The sequence below is a fragment of the Oreochromis niloticus genome, linkage group LG9 (assembly GCF_001858045.2).
Source record: "Oreochromis niloticus isolate F11D_XX linkage group LG9, O_niloticus_UMD_NMBU, whole genome shotgun sequence".
Classification (NCBI taxonomy): Eukaryota; Metazoa; Chordata; class Actinopteri; order Cichliformes; family Cichlidae; genus Oreochromis; species Oreochromis niloticus.
The window spans coordinates 1,718,626-1,738,453 of NC_031974.2; the positions used below are offsets into that span (position 1 = coordinate 1,718,626).

Here is a 19,828-nt window from a genome sequence, read left to right on the forward strand (position 1 = left end):
AAGGGAAAAAAAAAATTCAACCTGCTAAAGAACAGATGTGTTTATTATTGATGATTAAAATAAATGAACATTTAAATGACATTCTACCTTTCTTTACTTTTAAATATATTCATTAGGATTCATTTGTAGTTTTTATTATTTTAACTGTAAGTTTTGGTTCCAGAAGTTTCCTGGACTGAGTTTCCTGCCCCCACCTTTCTTTCCTGCCAGGTCAGCAGCTCCAGTTTGCAGGTAGTTGCTGAACTTGTTGGCGTCTGTGTTAGCGAGCATCTTCTCCACGCTGGCAAACTCGCCGCTCGACTCCAAGTCGATGCCGCTGACGGCCTTCTCCTTCAGGCCCAGGCCGGCTGCCTTCTTCCTGGGCCTCCTCCTGTTGGAGAGAATGTGGAGTCAGCAGGAGCGCTGAACATAGCAGTAATGTGAATAAAGTTATTTGAAATGCAGCCCACAAACCTGGAGGATCCGTCGGAGGCGTCGTCGCTCTGTCCCTCCAGGCTGGCCGAGGCTGTGGGGGCGTCTGTGGCGGAATCGGCCTGAGAGGAAGTGACGCCGGCAGCGTCGCGCTTCAGCAGGTCTGGGGCGGCGGACACAGAGCTGATGATCTGAGCAATGGAGGCCAGCGGTGGCAGCTCTTTGAGGGTGCCGGAGGGTGAGGAGGTGGCGGGTTTGGGCAGCAGTGGTTTGAGGCGCTGGGCTCGCGCCGCGTTGGGGAGGGAGGCGGGGGAGGAAGTGGAGCCCGGGGGTAGCTGGTAGCAGCCGAGCTGGGGGTGGGGGTGAAGCGGGGAGGGGCCACTCGCCATCTTCTCGTCCTTGGACAAAGCGTGCTGCTGCTGCTCAACGATGCTGCTGCCGCTCTGCTCCGTCTTTATCTCCCTCAGCTCGCTGCCACTCGCCGCCTCCCTTCGCTGCCTCTTGCTGGGGATGGACAGGTCGATGGGCTGGTCCAGGTCAGCGCAGTCGAAGGTGGGGGAGACGCTCTCCAGTTTGACCCCAGGTGACCCCGTCTGGCTGCCGGCGCCGCGGCCCTTTGCGGAGAAGTCGAGCGGCTGGTCCAGTTCTGCAGGATATGTGACGTTCGCCAGTTCCTCCACCTTCACGACTGGGATCGGAGGCTGGCTGATGCCGTTCAGCGGCAACGGTGCAGCGCGGGCAGTGGCGAGGGCGGCGGCAGGCAGCAAGGTGGCGATGTGCTCCTCGATCTCACGCTCTTGCACCTCAGGGTGCTGCTTCAGCAGGTGGTGGATGCAGTTGCGTTTGGCTAGGAAGGCGGCGCCGCAACGTCGGCACTCGAACGGTTTCCTCTGGCAGCCGTTATGCGTGCGCAGGTGGATCTGTAGCGCCCGGTACGTTTTCAGGTCCTCGCCGCAGAACCGGCACACGGTCTCGGCTCCGGTGGAGCCCGTCTCCGTGTCCTGGGTGGAGGTGGTGCCTGCAGTGGTGATGGCGGCTGCGATGTTCGCCGTGGTTGTCGAGGTGACGTACTTGATGTTTTTCTCGATCTCCTTCCTCGAGGTCTTGGCGTGCTTCTTCCTGAGGTGGCGCTCACAGTTGGCCTTGACAGTGAACGGATAATGGCAGACGCGGCAGACGTACGGGCGCTCTCCGCTGTGCGTGCGCAGGTGACGGATGAGCGTGGCTTTATCAGGAGCTACGTAGTCGCAGATGTTGCACTGGTGGGGCAGGATGCCGAGGTGGAAGCGCATGTGCGCCTGCAGCACGCCGGAGAAGGCGAACACCTGGTCGCAAAAACGACACGGGAACGATCCCGAGTTGTTGCTGCCTTTGGTTCCTGGCTTCCTTCCACTAAGCCCCACCTCCTCGTGTACAGCTGTAGTAGCAGCAGGCGGCGAGTCAGACAGGGGGGCGTGGGCCTCATTCATGCAATCCGCGTCCATCTGCCCGCCGTTCCCGGCTGAGGATGAGGACGAGGAGGGTGTTTTGAAGAGCGAAGGCGTGGGAGGTGGCAGGCTGGGGCTGATGCAGCCCAGTGAGGCCTGCTGGGAGCTTTGCAGGGGTGGAGGGGTCGTTGTTGTGAGGCTGGAGCGAGGGCTGATGGGAGGTTTGGGTTTCAGTGGCGGCATCGCCTTCTGACCCTGAACTTGACCTGCAGGATGAGAAACAGTCGGTGAGCGTTCGGAGTTATAAATCTACTTTTAAAAGCTTGAAGTAATAAACCGGCTCCAGCCAGCACCCACCGTTAGCACCGCTGAATCCTGGAGCTTTGGCCAGAGGTGGGAGTCCTATCTGATTTGGTGTGGTAGTCGCCACTTTCAGGATCTGCTGGATATCTGCCAGCTCCATAATCCCAGTACCGCCTGCCTCTCCGGGTTTGACACCTGATGAAGCGGCGCTGGCTGCAGTTGCGGTCCCGTCGGGTTGCAGGAGGAAGCCGGTGGGGAAGGGCTGCAGGGACAGCAGGCTGAAGGCGTCTCTCTGGGAGAGGCCCTGCAAGGCCGAGCCCGGGGCCTCCAGCAGAGGGATGCTGAGGGCCGTCAGACCGCTCACGCCAAGCCCCAGAGTCAATCCTAGTCCTCCAGACAAGTAGCCCGAAGCCGGCTCCTGGGGGAGGCTGGAGGACGGAGGCTCCACGTGTATCACCTTGATGCTGTCCAGGTGGGCCTGATGGATCTCGTCATCAGTGGGACCAGCCTTCACCTGAGGGACACGGAGAGGAAACATTAGGACATGTGCTGGGTTAAAATTCATTGTTTTTGTCTTTACAAAGATCACACACACAATTTTTAAAAAAATCTGTTTTTTAAAGACCCTAGAACAAAAAACAAATACTTCTTTGTAAAACCATTTGTACTAGTTGGGTTAACATTCGTAAAGTTTACGCACGAGTTCAACCAGGAAGTAATGGTTCTGCTTTCCTGGGTGTTCGGCTGCTTTTCTGTTTACATGTCTACTCGCTTTCCCACGCTATTAATCTCAACGCTGACATCATCACTCTTGTCCAATCCTCTTCTCACCCATCAGCCTCTGCTTGGCGTGGTTTGAATCTCTGCTCTCTGTTATTCTCCCTTTAAGACTCTTTCAGGTAACCCACCTCAGCCAGAGCTCTATTCAAGCCTCAATCTTCATCTTCACCACCGCCAGCATCTCGACTCCTGTTCTAAATCCTATCACATCCTGTTAACAATCCTGATCTGCCTGCATTTTATTCTTCGGCACTGAAAATTCTTTGTATGCTTATTTCAGTTTGTGCTTTTAATTTGAAAGGTCCACTTGGGTGCCATGTTTTTACTTCCAAACATACCTTAGAAACGTGCTGAAGACCCAGCCCTTCCAGGAAGTCGGACTGCTCTGCAGGCAGGGCTTCTTTGTCTGCGTCCTGCTGGTTGTTCTCAACCTCGTTCTCTGCAGAACCTTCTCCTTCCTCCTTCTCCTTCTCTGCGGTATCCTCCGAGCTGGTGGTGGCGGGTTTGTCGGGGTGAGAGTTGGTTTTATGGAGGTCCAGGGCTGAGCGAAGGGGGAATGCCTTGTCGCACGACTCACAGACAAACCGGTGGAACTTACTGATGCAGCGTCGGAGATTCGTCTCACACCAGACCTGGACGGGAAGAAAAACGGCGTTAAAACTCTGAATCCCGACATTTTCATCCAGGAAGCGATCCACGGGAACACGGTGACGGATAAACACCTGTGCAATGTGAGGAAACTTCTTGCAGGAGAAGTCAATGAAGGCCAAGTCATTGAAGCCGGTGGGGATAGAGGGGTTACTCTGGATGAAAGGCCGGCCGCTGGGGTCCTGGGGGAGGAGCTTATGAACCCCCGCATTGTGACGCAGCAAACCACGGTGGGTTCGGAATGAAAGGCAGCAGAGATCACACCTGCAAACACAAACACAGAAAAAAATGCTGCCTGAAAATGAGGAGATCATTCAACACAGACTTGAATCAGAAAAAGGACAAAACGTCAAATAATCCAAAATATTTTGTCACTGAAAAACAAGAAAAGTACCTCCCACACATCTTAACAGGAATCTGGTTTAAAGACTTCTCTGTGAACTTACTTATCTGAGTAACGACTGAAAATATCCTGTTAGTCATTCGCTCTGAGGGCCGCTCTTTGTATGTCTGCTAGAGTTTAAATGGTAAGTTTGTTTTAAAAAATTGTTGTTTTTGTCCTTTTGGAAGATGGAGAGGAAAAGTCCTCGATGTTTGCCCAAAAAAAGAAAAAAAAAAAATGTTTTTATTGTCCTTCATTTTTTTTATTTTGAAAAATTTCTGAACTCCCACCACCAGGAGGCGACATTTCTCCAGGATTTTTTTGTGTGTGGGGACCAGCAGGCTGACAAAGAGGAGGTGATGACATCATTTCGTCCCTTCCTGACTCTTGTTTTTCCAGTTTGAAGGTGCACACTCATTAACCTCGTGGTAAAGTTTGTGCGAAACTTTGAAACCAGCAGAGAGGATATGCTGATTGCTCTCTTTTCACGGCGCTCCTAGAACCTCATGAGGACTACAAAAACAGTTTAATACGTGGAAATCACACTGCTGGTTATTCAGCAGGTTAAAGACACACACGCACGTGCAGAAAGACAAGTGTGTGTGTGTGTGTGTAATAACCCGGTGTTGGTCCGGCTCTCGTTAAGCGCTGAGAGAACAGCTGCTCAGTGTCTGCTGCAGTCACACACTCTTATCACATCCTGTGTGTGTGTGTGTGTGTGTGTGTGTGTGTGTGTGTGTGTGTGTGTGTGTGTGTAATCCCCTCAGTTACGCTGTCAGAGGATGGTGGGGGTCGGGGTGGGGGTCTGCACCATATGTGGAGCAGCACTTGTTGAACTCCATCAGTCAGACCTGCACCTCCACCCTCATCCATCCGAGCTGAGGTTCTCTGAAACAGTCAGCCCACTGATGAAATATTGATCACTGTGCTGCTGATTATCATCGTTTTTAGTTTTAAGCAAAACATTCGATTCCAGTGTTTTCTGACCCTTCAAAGTAAAAGTGATGCATTAACAGACGTCGGTCAGGCTGTGATTCAAACTCTCTGCCACCATCTAAAGCCGCCAAGCTCCCGACTGTCCACGTCATCACGCTGAAAAGTCTTATTTTAAGTTTTTAGAGGTCTTTATTTATGTTTTTATTACATGGAAACGTGCATCATGGTGCTGTGGCGACGGCGTTGAAGAAGTACGAATCCCTCGGTCATGTTTACGAACTACAGACTTGGCCTTCGTGTGCGTCTCGCTTCATGTTGTGAGAAACGTTTGTTTGTTTTTTAGAAACTTTAGAGTTGGTTAGTCGTTTTTTATCGATTGATCGAACAAAGAGACCAACAGGCTGAAACAGGAAGCTGGAGCAACTGTGCAACCCCTCGGTTCCTCCTGTGGTCGTGTCCAAATTCACAGGCTGCATCCTCCTGAGGACCCGGCCTTCGCGGTCTACGTGGGCCGGGTCCTCAGAAGGTCGGGTTGGCCGGAAGTAAACAGCTGTGAAATTGGACGGTCTAGCCTTCTGATTAACGTCACCGCTGTCTCGGTGGAGTTTAATAAACTCGGCCGTCTGCTCCTTGCTATGTAAAATATAACAGGACACTGGTGTAAATTCTCGACCATCTCACACTTCTGTTTAATCAGTTTTCTGTTTGACGTTTATTCAGCTGTGTGAAAACCACCCGGGGGATTAATAAAGTTTTATTTTATCTAATCTAATCTAATATCTTTAATCTCAGCCAAACCGATTTACTCACGAACAAACAAAACACTGAAAAAAGCCCAACAATATCATTTTTAGGTTGTCTAAGTGACTTATATATTACGTTTAACCTGAGTAGCGAAAGTCCGCGGTGATCTGAAAATGATGTGCCGGGAGTTGTGCCGTTCTCGGCGGCTTCAGTGACCCTCGAGCTCTCGGCTAGCTATCGAGCTGGTGGGTAACAGACGTCTCCGAAAACGTCGAAGCACTTTTGCAAATATGCGATACCTTGATAAACCGAGCAGATATTTGAAGTTTACACAGCTACATTCTCGCCTGAAAATATGTTAAAAGTTTATTTTGTGACTCAGAAAGATTAGTAACAGTAATTTTAAAACTTAATGGCGGCCGCCATTGTTGGAAACTGGAGTTTGGCTGGGCCGCGCTATGAATTCTGGGATATGGTGGGCCACGAAGGACACACCCGACCCATCCTTCAAATTCGGGGAAAAGGAGGACGCATTTGTCGGTTGCATTCGGAGGAGTCTACAAATTTGGACAGCCTTCAGCGCGTCGCTGTGACGTAATCGGTCTACAAATGCGGCCTCAGGAGGATGCAGCCCATGAATTTGGACACGACCTGTGTCTGCGCTCGTGCCTCAACAAGCTCACTTTCATCTGATTGGTCAGCTTAAGGAAGCCTGCTGAGGGGCAGCTCCCATTGCTCGTGTACTGTGTGAGTATGCCTGAGATGACGCTGAGAGCGGCCTGAGCGTTCGAGCTCACAGCAGTGACTCCCAAATCGAGGGCTGCAGACCCCCAAGTGGGCGGCGGCGGTACTGCAGGTACACAAACTAATGTTAAACTAATACAACCAAACTGAGTTATTACACTCAGGAGGTCGTCTGTAATCATTACCCTGCAGCCGTGACGGTGATCTGACGGGTGCTCGTCGTTTCACATTTCCTCACTAACGCATCGCCCCGACCTGCTGACGGCTTCACCACCTAAAGATCGACACTTTGATCTTTAACGCCGCCTTTTTGTCTTCGTCTGGTTTTAATGTGACCGAACATCCACCCATCATCCCGTTGGTGAGGTAAATTACCCTCCATCCTCCTCCATCCCTGCAGGGCACTCGATCCTCTTACCGGCTGATTAGGGAGGATTTACAGCTAAATATTCTCCTTCCTCCATAACGAGCTCAGCGCTGCCCGCTCGGCTCCTTCTCTCCCTCATCACAAACATTCTTTGCTTCCTTTCTTGTTTCCTTACAGCTCTCCATCCTTCCTTTAACCTTTCTTTCTGTCTCATATCCATCCTCCTTTCCTTCTCTTCTCCTTTCTTTCCTTCCTTCCTTTATTCTTCTTTTTCTTCTGTTCATGTCCTGCTTTTATATTTCTTTGTATCCTACCTTCTCTTTTCCTTGTTTCCCTTCCTCCCTTCCTGTCTGTCCATCCTTACGTCCTGTTTTTTCTTCCGTATTTTCTTCTATTTCAGTCCTTTTTTGAACTTTATTAGTATTTTATAGTTTTCCCCATTTCCTACTTCAGTTCTGCCTTTTCCTATATTTCCTCATCAGCTTTCCTTCCTTCCTTCACTGCGTCCTTCCTTTTCTTTTAGTGCAACTTTGTCCATTTGCTTTTCGTCCTTTCCTTTTGGATGTTTCTCCTTTGTTTCTTCTTTTTCACTTTACTTTTGTAAATTACTTTTCATCTTTTTTCATCTCTTTCTTCTTTCCTCGTGTCCTTCACCTTCCTTTATTTCTTTACTTTGATTCCTAATTTTCCTTTCCCTCTTCTTTCTTTTTTTCCTCCATGTTAAACTTTGTCCCTGTTGTGTTGCCATAGTGACAGATCTTCCTGGTACATCCTCCTTTTTCACTTAAGTTCTCTCTCTCTTTTCCCCAGTGTTTCTCTGCCTCCCTCGTCCCCTCTCCCAGCCGACCATCGTCCAGATTCATGAACACATTTTTTAATTTAAACTCTTAATTTGAAAGGTCGGATAAAACACTGCAGGAGTGTCCAAGAGTAAAGTTAGAAAGTAACCGAGTAAATGTACTAAATGAAAGGAAATGAGGACAGGACAAAAGGAGAGGAATCAAGGAGAGAAGCCAGTAAGGCAAAACCATTTTAAAAGAGGAGACAAGAAAAGGAAGTGGGAAGAGAGGGGGAGGAAACGAGTGGAGGAAAGGTGAAGAAGAAAGATGGAGGGCTTAAGGCGGTACCTGAGGGCGGTGTCAGGGTGGGTGTCCATGTGCGCGTCCAGATCCAGTCTGGAGCTGCAGGTCTTGAAGCAGATGGGACAGGGCAGAAGCTCCTCCTCCGAGCCGCGGCCCGCCACTGCCTCGTCGGCCGTCGCGTCGTCCGCCACCTCGACACACAAAAACTTGTTATCTCCCTTAACCGAACAAACCTCGCCCCTTCCTGACAGCCGACGCTCCCGTTGGGGTTTTTACCTTCTTGTTGGGCGGCTCCTCTCCGTTCTCCTCCTCGAGGCCCTGCCTCCTCTTCACGGACGGACGGCGGCGTTTGGTGGGAGAGGGTGGGCTGACGGGGAGCAGGCCGCTGGCCGGGTCCTTCTCGTGAATCTTCATGTGTCTGAAACAAGAAACGAAGGTACAGGTGAGCTTACGTCGCCTCGGGTACAGGTGGCGTTTACCTGCATGTCATCAAAAAAACCCAAAAGACCTGCAGAGTCATCGTTAATTTAACGAGGAACGCCGGGAATTCTGGGAAGGCCTGATGAGAACTGATACCAGTCAGTGGTCTGGGAGTGTGCAGGGATACAGTATGGATACAGGAGGGGGCGGAGCTACAACAGCCAGCGAGACAGTGCGTGAAAGTGTGCAGGTGTGCGTGCGTTTGTAAATGTCATCAAGGTCACAAGACACAACAGTGAAGAGGTAAGGAGGAGAGGAGAGGAAACGTGGGCTGGAAAGGAAGTAAGGACAGATGAGAGGAAATAAGGAAAAGAAAATAAAGCTGAAAAAAAAGGAAGAAACAGCAGGGACAGGGAGAAGAAAGGAGGTGACATCAGGAGGAGATGAGGAGGTGCTGTGAGGTAATGAGTGTTTAGAGCAGGACACACAGGGAGGTGTGGGCCTGAGGAGTCCTCATCTATAAATAGGTGTCAGGCAGCGAGCTGGACGCCCATAAGAGGTCCTCACACTCAGTCAGCAGATCTGAGAGCAGCTGACAGGAAGCTGCTCATTAACCAATCAGAGGAGAGGAGAAAGGAGGCGGCCAACCAGAGAGCAAAGTCTGCTCAAACCGCGCTGTGGCCCTGCAGCCGGCCAATCAGAGCGCAGGAAACCTGCCAAGTCAGCTGACACACAATCCTTATCACCCTGTGTGTGTGTGTGTGTGTGTGTGTGTGTGTGTGTGTGTGTGTGTTGATATGTGGACTTCAGCAGCTGTTTGCAACAAACACACACACACACACACACACACACACACCAGAAACAGAACAAGGATAGAAGGAGAGGAGACAAGTAATGACCACAAGAAAGGAGGACAAGGAGAAGAAAGAAGCACCGGGAGAGGAGCAACAAAGGCAGCAAACAAGGAAGGGAACAAGAGGTGATACAAGTAAGGTAATCAAGGAGAAAAGCTAGGAAACAGAAAAGGAGATAAGGAAATGAAACAAGAAAAAAAAAAAAGGAGCAAAAACAAGAGAGAAAACAGAAACAGAGGAAACCTGAAAACGAGGAAGGAGGAAACAGGAAAGTAAATAGGAAGAGAGCAAACTCCTCCTCCTCAGGTCATCTCCCTGAAACTACAAACTGGAGTGAAACAGCTTCAGAGACAAAATGGACTCTGTTTCCTCCTCTCTGCTCGTTTGAAGCAGGAAAATCTTTCAGAGGATGCTCTGCTCCTCCTCCTCCTCCTCCTCCGCTCACAGTTTGCATTGTAAATCAGCGCCTCATCCGTCTCTCCGCACTGCTCTTTGTGCTCGCCTTCCCGGGCTCGGAGACTCGACAAACCGGCCCGTCGAGTTTCCGTAAAGGTGGATTTTCTGAGTCATAGAAAATCCCGCGTGCCTGAAGGGAGCACGTGTTTTTGTCTTCTGTTAGACTTCAGGAGTTTGAGTTCACGGTCGCAGGAAACATCGAGTCTGAGCGGTGATGGAGAAACTGAAGCAACAGCTGATTCCTCTCATCGCATTAGTTCAAAACAAAAACACCGAACAAACTGAAACCCGACAACAAGAACAAAGTCTGCACCCGTAAACATTCAACTCGCACATAACTACAGCTTTATACTACAATAAAGCTCTTTCATCCAACTGCTGCCTGTCTGCAGACACACGCTCCTCCGTCTGAGCTCAGACGCTTTAAAGCAGCAGAAATGTCTTTAAAACTCAGAGGAGCTCAAAAATAACGCGAGCACAGGCAGAGCCAGTAAAACTGAAGCAAACATGATGACACAGTGAAAAACATCTGCGACATCCAGCAGATCTGAGAGCGTCTGTCGGCCTACAGTCATTCCTTCCTGCCCACAGCTCCTCATACCATCGCTGAGAGAGAGGACACAGAGACAGACCGACATCTGTCAGGCTCAAACCAACGGGCTGAACAACAATCCTCCAGTAAACACCGCAGAGCCTCGGCTAACGGCTTCAAGTCAGCGCAGAGCTCCAATTACTCTTTAAAGTCCAAACAAAGCTGCTCACATGGAACAAAAGTCGATTCTTTTCAAAGTAAAGTCTGTAAAAACTTACAAAACGTTACCAGGCTGCTTTAGAGGAGCTTACCTGGGGGCTGCTTTTCAAAATAAAATGCAGTAACAGTGTTCCCATGTAAAACATATCTAATTATTGTTATTACAAATTATTATTACGAATCAAAAAGCTAATACATGTTCAATGGAGAGTGCCATCCATGACCTTTCTCTTTCTTGTAAAGCTTCAAAATAAAAGCCCAACCAGGTAAAAATAGCCTCAGCTAGAGGCTAGCTAAAAATACATCAATAAATATAAGCCTGAAGAACAGGAAGGATGCTTTGGAAAATGTGGGAATGATGATAATTATTAAAAAAATAAAAATAAAATGAAAATAAAAAAGTATCTGAAATACTCCATTTCAAAATAAAATGCACATCGACCTTATAAATATTAACATCTGAACTTTTAAACTTCCTCTTGTAATGTCTGGTTTGGTGTTTGTTGTGATGCAGACTCTGGCTAATGAACACACACACACACACACACACACACAGGATACAGTTAGGTTGTTGGGTCTGATGGTGAAGCCTGGACGTCACTGATAAATAAATGACTGGGCGTAGTTCTGTGTGTGTGTGTGTGTGTGTGTGTGTGTGTGTGTGTGTGTGTGTGTGTGTGTTTATATTGGGGTTGGGTTGTTAAAAGTCATCTTCCAACTTCCTGTGTAACCCCCGCCCCCTCTCCCACACACACTCCACACCACAGTTTGGTGGTGTTCTCCCATGACGGTTGACTGGTGATCATGTTAGACTCAACTTCCTCCCCCAGAGTTTGTATAGTGTGTGTGTGTGTGTTAAGCAGTGACACCAACATAGATTTTTTAAACTTAAATGATCACATATATGAGGTTGATCCAGATGTTTGCCTCTGTATGTTAACTCTAACACTTCAAAGAGTCGAATGAGGTGCTCGTCTCCGATTGGCTGGCAGGTAACAGGGCGTGTGTGTGTGTATGCTCTGATCACCTGTGCATGTTGCCATTGGTGGTGAAGGTCTGGCCGCAGATGTTGCATTTGTAGGGCCGCTCGCCGCTGTGGACCAGCATGTGTCTGTCGAGCGACGAGGCCGAGCTCAGGCATTTCCCGCAGATGCTGCAGGAGTGATCCGTCGCTCCGGCGTCGGCGTTGTGCTGCGGACAGAAGGCACGCGTGGTGACTCGGCAGCTCAGAGTTACCTCATTTTATGAGCGGTCATAGAGCGGACGTGTGTAATGTTTGACATTATTGGACGCACCCCTTCAAAATAAGAGTATCATCACACAATAGTGGTACCCCAGTAAAAACCAAAAGTCCCAAAGAATAAAATAATAATAAAACACACATGTAAAGCGCTTTGAGGGTCTCGCAAAGCGCTATATAAATGCAATCCATCATTATTATTATTATCATCATTATTATTATGTAGACACTGTGTGACCATTTATTTATACATCAGCTGCTGTTTTGTGTCTGCTGAACTCACCTTCAAAATAAGAGCCTCCTGGCTGTATAGTAGCCTGATTTTCTCAGGTCACTAGATATGTGTTGGATTTAAGTAGAAGTAAAATCCTGCAGTAACTTGGTAACAGACTGTTGGCATGATATTGGCGAGGCCATCAAAGATCTTAAACATGCTATCCTTTCAAAATAAAATACACATCTAGGAAGCAGACATACTTTATTCTGAAAAGTTATTATTTGGATTTTACTTATTTGGGCTTAGACACATCAGCCTGACTTTAAGGAAAATAACACTTTGTAATATGTTGAATTTTCAAGATAAAAGCCCCAAAAGTTACCAAGGCTGTTTGAAAAGCATCACAATGCCATTGAGTAAAAAAATGTTTTGAAATATATTCAAAAGAGAGGATGCTCTTTCAAAATAAAATTCTAATATATACACTGCTCATAAATCGAACATATTTCTTACATCTGTTACCGTTTCATCTCTTATTAAACTGGTCACTCAGGCCGCAGCAGCTTTGACACATAGAAGGTTTCTCCTGAACATCTTCAGTTATTTCTTTAACATCACGTCACTGTGGGGTGTGTTTACCTGTCTAATGTGCATGGTCAGCTGGTGCTGTGTTTGACAGCTCTTGTCACACAGCGGACAACAATAAGATGAGCTGTCGTCTTTGGTTTCCTGAAGGAAAAGAAAACAAAGATCAAAGGTCATCCAATCATGAAACTACAAACTGTCACATGACCTGCGCAGCACTTAGACTCACACCTGACTGGTTTCTTCTTCTTCTGTTATATTTAAAACATGCTACCACAAAAACCAAGCTGAAATAACCAAATCACAGTGATTACCACAGTCAAAACATTATAGGGTGTGGGTCACATGACGGCGCCGGCTGGACCAGGCTTCACCCCGTGGAGCATGTTTGTGGCTTGACAGCTGTGTCCAGATGTGGGCTGAAGTGGCCCCAGTTTGACCCGATGACCTAATGTCAGCCGATGCCTCACATCCAGCTGCAACACTGACCGAGCGGCTGCAGAGCTGCACACACACAAATCTGTCTTTCTATCATCGTGGGGACCCATGCTAATATGATGATTTAGGGGGACTCATGTTATCGTGATTCATTCAGGGACAGAGGACCCTAAAACACGTCTAAAAGGCCTTGATGACCTCTTTGAAGGTGCATCTAATTGTGAAGACCCGAGGCAGAAGGCTAAATGTCCTCACAGTCAGGCCCCGTCTGCTCATCATTCTGGGAGGAAACGTTGAGAAAACAATCTCTACAAATTACTGCGCGCGCGCGCGCACACACACACACACACACACACACACACACACACACACACACACACCCTCCACTCAGAGGCAGCGCTTTCCTTTTCCTGTTGAACCACAGGAAGTTCTGACGCGCCGTGGAATGCCAGTGAGCGTGATGGGAGAGGAGCAACGAACCACAGTGACGAGGCAAAAAACATGAAAAGGAGGGAAGAAGAGAAGCTGCACGTCCTGCTGCGGACAGCAAAGGCGGAGGCTGAGCCAACGCGGCGAGGTGTTGCGTACCTGGTTGCGTCGTGCGTTGCGGCCGGGAGGGGCTCGCATGGCTGCCGTGAGGGACTTGCTCGGTGAAGGGCTTCAAACGGAGAAGAAGACAAAACATTTCACACATAAATAAAAAGTTTAAAGAGAAACAAAAAAGACTCAACAGTTTCCTTTTGAAGTAGGTGTGTTTGGTTTGTTCCTGCTTTACAAAATGAGTGTTTTCATGCTCCCAGAGCAAAGAATCTGGTAAATTATGTGCAGAATCTCTTTAATAAGTAAGCGGGCTTCATTCTGTTTGGTTTTCATCCTGTTGGGATTTATTCCTCCAGAGGAGGTGGGGCTGTTTTCATGTTTCCTGCCGTGCTTTAGTGATTTTAATCCAGCCCGGAGCGTATGTGAGTAATTACACTTACAGCTGAAATGACCTCCTGTTGTTCTGTGAGCTGCCATTTAAATCCTGTTCATTTGTTTATATTTTGTCCCATTAAAAGCAGCCGAGCTGTCTATCAGCACTTCCTGTTTGTGATGAATGTCTCTGGGTTACAGCGATGCTGAAGGAAACTTGAACAGGTACGTTTGGCCAAATCTTATTCAATGTCGTTAACTTGTCCTGCAGACATGTCTGGGAGTATTTCATCCTCCACCTCCACCTGCAGATGTTAATCTGGTCCACACAGAGACTGAGATGTAGCTCTGTGGACACCGTTTGACTCACACTTGGTTCATTTGGGTGCAGAAATGAATTCAAGTTTGAAGCCAACACGAGAAAGCAGCTAAATATCGACTTTAGCTCATCATCTCTCTAAATTTTAAACTTAGTTTTTAATAAAGTTTGAAATCTGTCTGTAATCACCTGGGGGAGGGGCCGGCGGAGGAGGAGGCTGAAGGGGCTCCACTCCCACCGTCTCCGCCGTTAATGGTCCCTGTTGCTGACATCACTGCTGACATCATGGCATTAATGGAGGAGAGGTCTTCTCCTCCGCCTCCTCCGGTTCCCACGGTTCCTCCACCTTTCTCTCCGTTCTGTAGTTTCGCTCCTCCGCTCGCCACCTCCTTTGCTCCTTCCATCACTCCGTTGATCGCTCCTGAAGAGCAGCATCGCTGACTGTTAATTACTCTGTTAGCTAAAACCATTAAATGTTCACCGGGGTTTGGCGCGCACCTTTGAGGTTATTGTGCGTTTTCTCCTCCTCCTCAGTCAGCTCAGTGTTGGCTCCTCCCCCTTCCTGCCGCTCCTCTGTGGAGTTCTCCATGACTGCTGGAATACAGACAGACACACACTATTAGAGAGTAACCATCCTCTAAGCCGTCCCACCAAAGTCCATTTAAAAATGTGTGCGTTTAAAGCTGCGATGCATTAGCGAGCGCCGCAGCACAGTAAACAAAGGCTCGGCTGATTGTTACAAACTCCTCTGTCGGTTGGAGACATGAGGATTTTTGAGTGGTGTGTGAAGGGTGAGGGCTGACTGAGATTAGAATAGCACGGGAGCTCAGCAGTGCTGACTTTCCGCGGACACATCCAGAGTTTCTGGTTTCACCGAAGAAAACTTTTCAAAAACCCTGCGAGTGCTGCAGAAGTGCATGAACAGCTTTAGCAGAAGGAGAACAAACACAAAGTTTGCAAACCTGAGAAAGATTTTTTTTTAAAAAGAAGCAGTTTTATGAAAGAATTTCAGTTAAATGTATCGTTTGTGTGCATGTTTGAAACACTGCTGTGTTCCTGAGTTTCTGATTTACTTTGACACTTAAAAGCTTCACAAAGAGAGACAGCAGAGGAAGACTTTCCTATGAGCGAACAAAAGCAGCTCTGGCTGAGCGCCGACTGGACCAGAGGGGACCAAACGTTGGGTTTGCAGCCCTCACACCTGTTTCTACCAGCCCAGAGCGACATATGAGGGAGAGATGGAGGAGGAGGAGGATGGAGGAGAGAAGGGGCACTTCTCCTTTTTGCAGAGAGGAGAAGACGAAAGCTAATTACAGTTTCCTGTCTGCCCCCAGAGGAAGAAGCGCTCCAGAGCCGGCCACTTCCTCCTGCAGCTCAGAAAGAGGCTGCGTGTGTGTGTGTTGGACATTCCTAGTTCAAAGAAAGAAGGAAGCGAAAGAAGCAGCGAGTCCTAAAAATGATGAAAAAGTCAGTGGAGGTCCAGTCTGCAGTCAAACGCCTCCGATCAGCCCGACACTAACATTCGAACTCTGCAGGCTGAAAAGTTGGCGTGTCGCTGAGTCAAGCGACTTCAGTGTTACCCTCCCGCGGTGGCCATGTTTGTGGCCAGCAGTTGAGTCACGCTGACATCACATCCTCGTCAGCGGTGCTCTTCCTGATTTTGGCACAGCGAGTTGCACCACAGCATTAAACCGTTATTGTAATGTACCTGCAGGGCAGCGCCGTTATTTAAACGCTGTAATGCTTTAAACACAGCAGCTTCTCGACATTTTACCCTGTCCTCGTAAAAAGAAACAAAGAAGTGGGAACAAATGGAAAAAACTACTCTGGTATCTAAAGATCATCTTAACTAGGAATTTAAAAAACAAACATTTTTATGTGATCGTTAACATCAACACAGGTCTGACAACGTCTGAGCGCGATGACTTTACTGCACAGATTTCACGTCTCTGTTACAGCAAATGAAAACAGCACATGAAGCAAAACCAAAGAAGAAGAAAAGGAGGAGAAAAGAAAAGAGAAAGGACGAGTGGAACGTGGCGAGAGAGCGCTGACAGCTGGCAGCGAGCGCGCCGTGTTTCCACTGACCTCTGAGTGTATCACCGCTCCTGCATGACACACTGTTACATGGCCACGGCAGGTGCACGCGCGCACACACACACACGCAATCGGACGCTGTGATTGGCTGCCAGAGTGCTCGGGCAGCACTTTTTACAGCCCGCAGAAACGAACGGCAACAGATGGCTGTGAGAGGAGAGGACAGAGGAAGCTGGGAAAAAAAAAAGGATGGAGAAAGATAACCCTCCCAAAATCAACCGTCCTAACCCGGGCTGCTCTGAACGCTGCAAACTGAGAGACGGCGCCAACATGCGCAAGTGTCAATGCAACACATATCATAAAGAATAATAATGAATAAATAAATAGACGGCAGAGGCTGCGCCAAAGTTTTACAAACATCTATGACGATGTTTAAACCAGTTTAAAAGGAACGGTCCCTGAACGCAGCACGAAGTCTGAGCACTGTGTGTGTGTGTGTGTGTGTGTGTGTGTGTGTGATAGCTGATGTTACTACATCTGTTCCCAGCCATCATTCTCACACACTCTAACACTCCCTCCTGACTCACTGTCTCTCTCTCACACACACACACACACACACACAGTATTACACACACACACACACACACACACAAACAGCTCTGACATCCTGACATTCTTGCACATCCATGCAAAAGCAGAAAAAGGTCACCGTGTTGGAGCCACTGAGCATGAATGTATCTGTACGTGTGTGTGTGTGTGTGTGTGTGTGTGTACTCGTACATCTGTCATTGTAAGGACCATCACCCTCTTTTGACCTTAGGAGGACGCTGTGGCAGTGACACACTTTCAACTCTTAACTTTAAAAGGTGCAGTCACATGACAACTACACAGTACAGCCCTTATCACTCCTGCTAAGAGTTGATAAATTACCTTAGCTACCATGCTAACAATGCTAACTGCACGTCAACAAGCACTTAGATCAGTTCATTTCTGTCCTTTTTAAATTTGTTGTGAAAGCAAGAACGTCAAAAAGTTTTTACCAATGCAGTAATATTAATTTCTGTCTCTACACTGTAAGTATTTAACCAGCAGAATTAGTTAAGTTTAACGTCTAACGTCAGTGATTTCACGTCATGAACCTCCTGCTGTGCACCAACTGTGTGAAGATGTAACCCAGCGACAGACGGTTATTAAAGCCAGAGGGTGGGGGATGGATGGAAGACAAAGCACAGGATGGATGTGTGGGCTAGAGAGGTAAAGGATGTAAATGAGGATTAAGAGCATCCTCTCTGTCCTCGTCTCTTATTCACTTTGATAACTGGGAAGCAGAAACATGCAAGTTTTTATAATTTTACTACAGAAGTCTGCATGAACTTTGTTTTAACCTTCTGATATAATCCAGTTTTTACCTTTTGTTAATAGTTATTGTTGGCTAGCATGCCTTAGAGGCTCTGGCACTAAAGTTAGCATCTAGCATGATAAGAGGCTACTTCACCAGCCCAAAGCAGAGTTTCTTTCTTTTATGATAAATACCCGTCACAAGTTTATGAAGTCCAAGTTATAGATAATCTCCCTCTCTCACACTAGCTATGTTTTTATAGCATTAGCCTAGCAGCTGCAATTAGCATTGTTAATCTCAGACAGTAATCATCACTAACATATAAATTCACTTTACTTGTACTTTTTTAGTTTGTATATGCTTAACAGTACTAGTGAGTTAGCCGCTGGTGTGAACAGCCTCGTCTGCATTCATTTTCCCAAATTCACCAGGTGAAGCAAAATGGCCCAACTGTATACTGCTTTATGGTTACGTTAGCAAACAGTAGAAACCTTATCTAGCATCAATTAATGGACACAAAGGCCAGAGGCAAACTTCTACAGAAAGCAGACTGTGCCATGGTCAGCTCTCTCCTCTTCCTCCTTTTTCTAACCTTTTCCATTTATATTTATACCACTGTGTTTTTGTATCTGTGAGTCCTCCCCGGTGTCAGCTAACAGTCTGTGTTTAGCAGGAGAGATGTGAGCAGAGGGATGGAGGGATGCATGGGGAGATAGAGAAGTGAGAGAGGGGGAGGACAGGAACCAGTCACCATATGTTGGCTATTTATTACACCTCCCTAAACTGTCACTCTCCCTCCATCTATTCATCCATCACCCTCTCGGCCTCATTCAGAACAGCACTGCAACACTGTTTACCTAAACAGGAGCGACTTCGCTTATTTCTAGCAACACGTTCTTATTCTGGAACTGCAGTTTTGTATATTTGCATGATTAACAGTTAAAAATAAATAACTTGTGCTGTGCCTTTTATAGCGAGTGAGATCCACAAAGACTGAAAATGTTAACTTGAATTAGCCCCAAGTGGACATTAGAGGAACTGCAGCCATTGGTGCATCTGCATTTGCTTCATTTTCAGTGCACATTAGCACTGGATGCTTGGCAGCGTTAGCGCTGATTATCTAAGAATAACAACGTTGTGATGAAATATGGCGCTGGCTGCAGCATAGAGCGGTCAGGGCTGCCTCTGTAATGCTGTAAATGTCCTTTTGCTAAACTCACAACCTTATGATCTAATCCATAATCTACTGGGCAGGTTCTCGACAGGAAATCCCAGGATAATTTCCAACCTTGTGACAGTGATGGAGAGAAGTGATGCTATTCATGGGAATTCACCAAACTCGTAAGAGAAACTGAAAGAAAGTCAGAGCCTCTTTATCTCTTTCTGTTTCTGCGCTGGTTGACCACAACAGGAAGTTCACACTCACGGGAGTCACAAGAGAGCGTTTTGCTGCTTCCCCATGTGTGCTCGCAAAGAGAGAGATTGATGGGCATTCTCGCTCGCTCTTGATGACCCCCCTCCCCCCCCGAGCCTCCATCTAACACTCAGCTGCCATCACCCATCCTCCACCGCTCCGCCGATCCCGACGTTCCTGTTTCCTCGCTGCAGAACTCTGCCCAAACTTGTTAACGCACACTTGTGAAACTAAAAGCCGAATATCCCAAGGCAGAGATGACTTTCTCTGAGCTGCATGGACAAAAGCATGTCGTGTGTTGCCTTCTTTCTAAAAACATGACCACGTTTCAGTGCAGACGCAGACAGATGTGTAAGACATATTTGATCTGAGCACAGCCACACTTCAAAGCTACACAACTTCAGTCCCCAAAACACTGATTTAAAAATATAATAATTATAAGTTGTAAATTGGACATCTGCGAGCACATACATGCTGCGTACTGCTAATATCAACATTTAAAAGCATCAAAATAAACAGGCGCCAGTTTTTAATGTCGAGGCAGCAACTTTCCCACCTCAACGAAGCACAAAAGCCGTTTTTGTTGAAGAGAGAAAAAACACCAAGTGTTGACTTGAACCCAAAAGCACAGAGGTCTTATTCTTTACACCCAGGCACCACATGCAGCTCCACTTTATGTGAGCGGCCCCTTTTGTAATCGCCACACAGCAAACGGTTGTATCACGGGAGGATTTCAAAGGAATCATGCAAGCCGGGGCGTGTATAAGAGTTTTTAGATGGGGTGGCACACTCCCCGATTTCTAAGGGGGGGACCCAGAGCTGAGTTTGAAACCAAAGCAGAGTGACGCTGTAACAAATTAGCTGCCACACTGAAACTTGATTGAACACTAATATTTACGTCTTTAAATTCGATCATCTTTTATCACTCTGATGAGTTTCTAGCTCTAACAAACACAACAGGTTCCAGTGCACGTCACTACATTACAGTTTTATAGTTGGACCTGCAGTGATGTCTCAAGAGG

The 19,828-nt window shown here is 47.5% G+C and overlaps 1 protein-coding gene across 6 annotated transcripts in view; it reads right to left on the reverse strand.

Annotated features, from left to right (window-relative positions):
* rreb1a (ras responsive element binding protein 1a) overlaps window positions 1–19,828 on the reverse strand; it is a 56,381-nt gene that overhangs the window by 8,577 nt on the left and 27,976 nt on the right. For 3 of the 6 annotated variants that reach the window (XM_019353556.2, XM_005468122.4, XM_019353558.2), the window contains 12 exons: window positions 14,515–14,607; window positions 14,206–14,437; window positions 13,374–13,443; window positions 12,402–12,491; window positions 11,333–11,496; window positions 8,101–8,242; window positions 7,870–8,015; window positions 3,644–3,833; window positions 3,260–3,553; window positions 2,196–2,655; window positions 454–2,104; window positions 195–370 (listed from right to left, as the gene is read on the reverse strand). In XM_019353556.2, the coding sequence (XP_019209101.1) occupies window positions 195–370; window positions 454–2,104; window positions 2,196–2,655; window positions 3,260–3,553; window positions 3,644–3,833; window positions 7,870–8,015; window positions 8,101–8,242; window positions 11,333–11,496; window positions 12,402–12,491; window positions 13,374–13,443; window positions 14,206–14,437; window positions 14,515–14,607 (3,708 nt within the window). Of the gene's footprint in view, window positions 1–194; window positions 371–453; window positions 2,105–2,195; window positions 2,656–3,259; window positions 3,554–3,643; window positions 3,834–7,869; window positions 8,016–8,100; window positions 8,243–11,332; window positions 11,497–12,401; window positions 12,492–13,373; window positions 13,444–14,205; window positions 14,438–14,514; window positions 14,611–19,828 lie in introns of all 6 variants that reach the window. The other 3 variants (XM_005468120.4, XM_005468121.4, XM_019353557.2) reach the window with 1 other exon arrangement.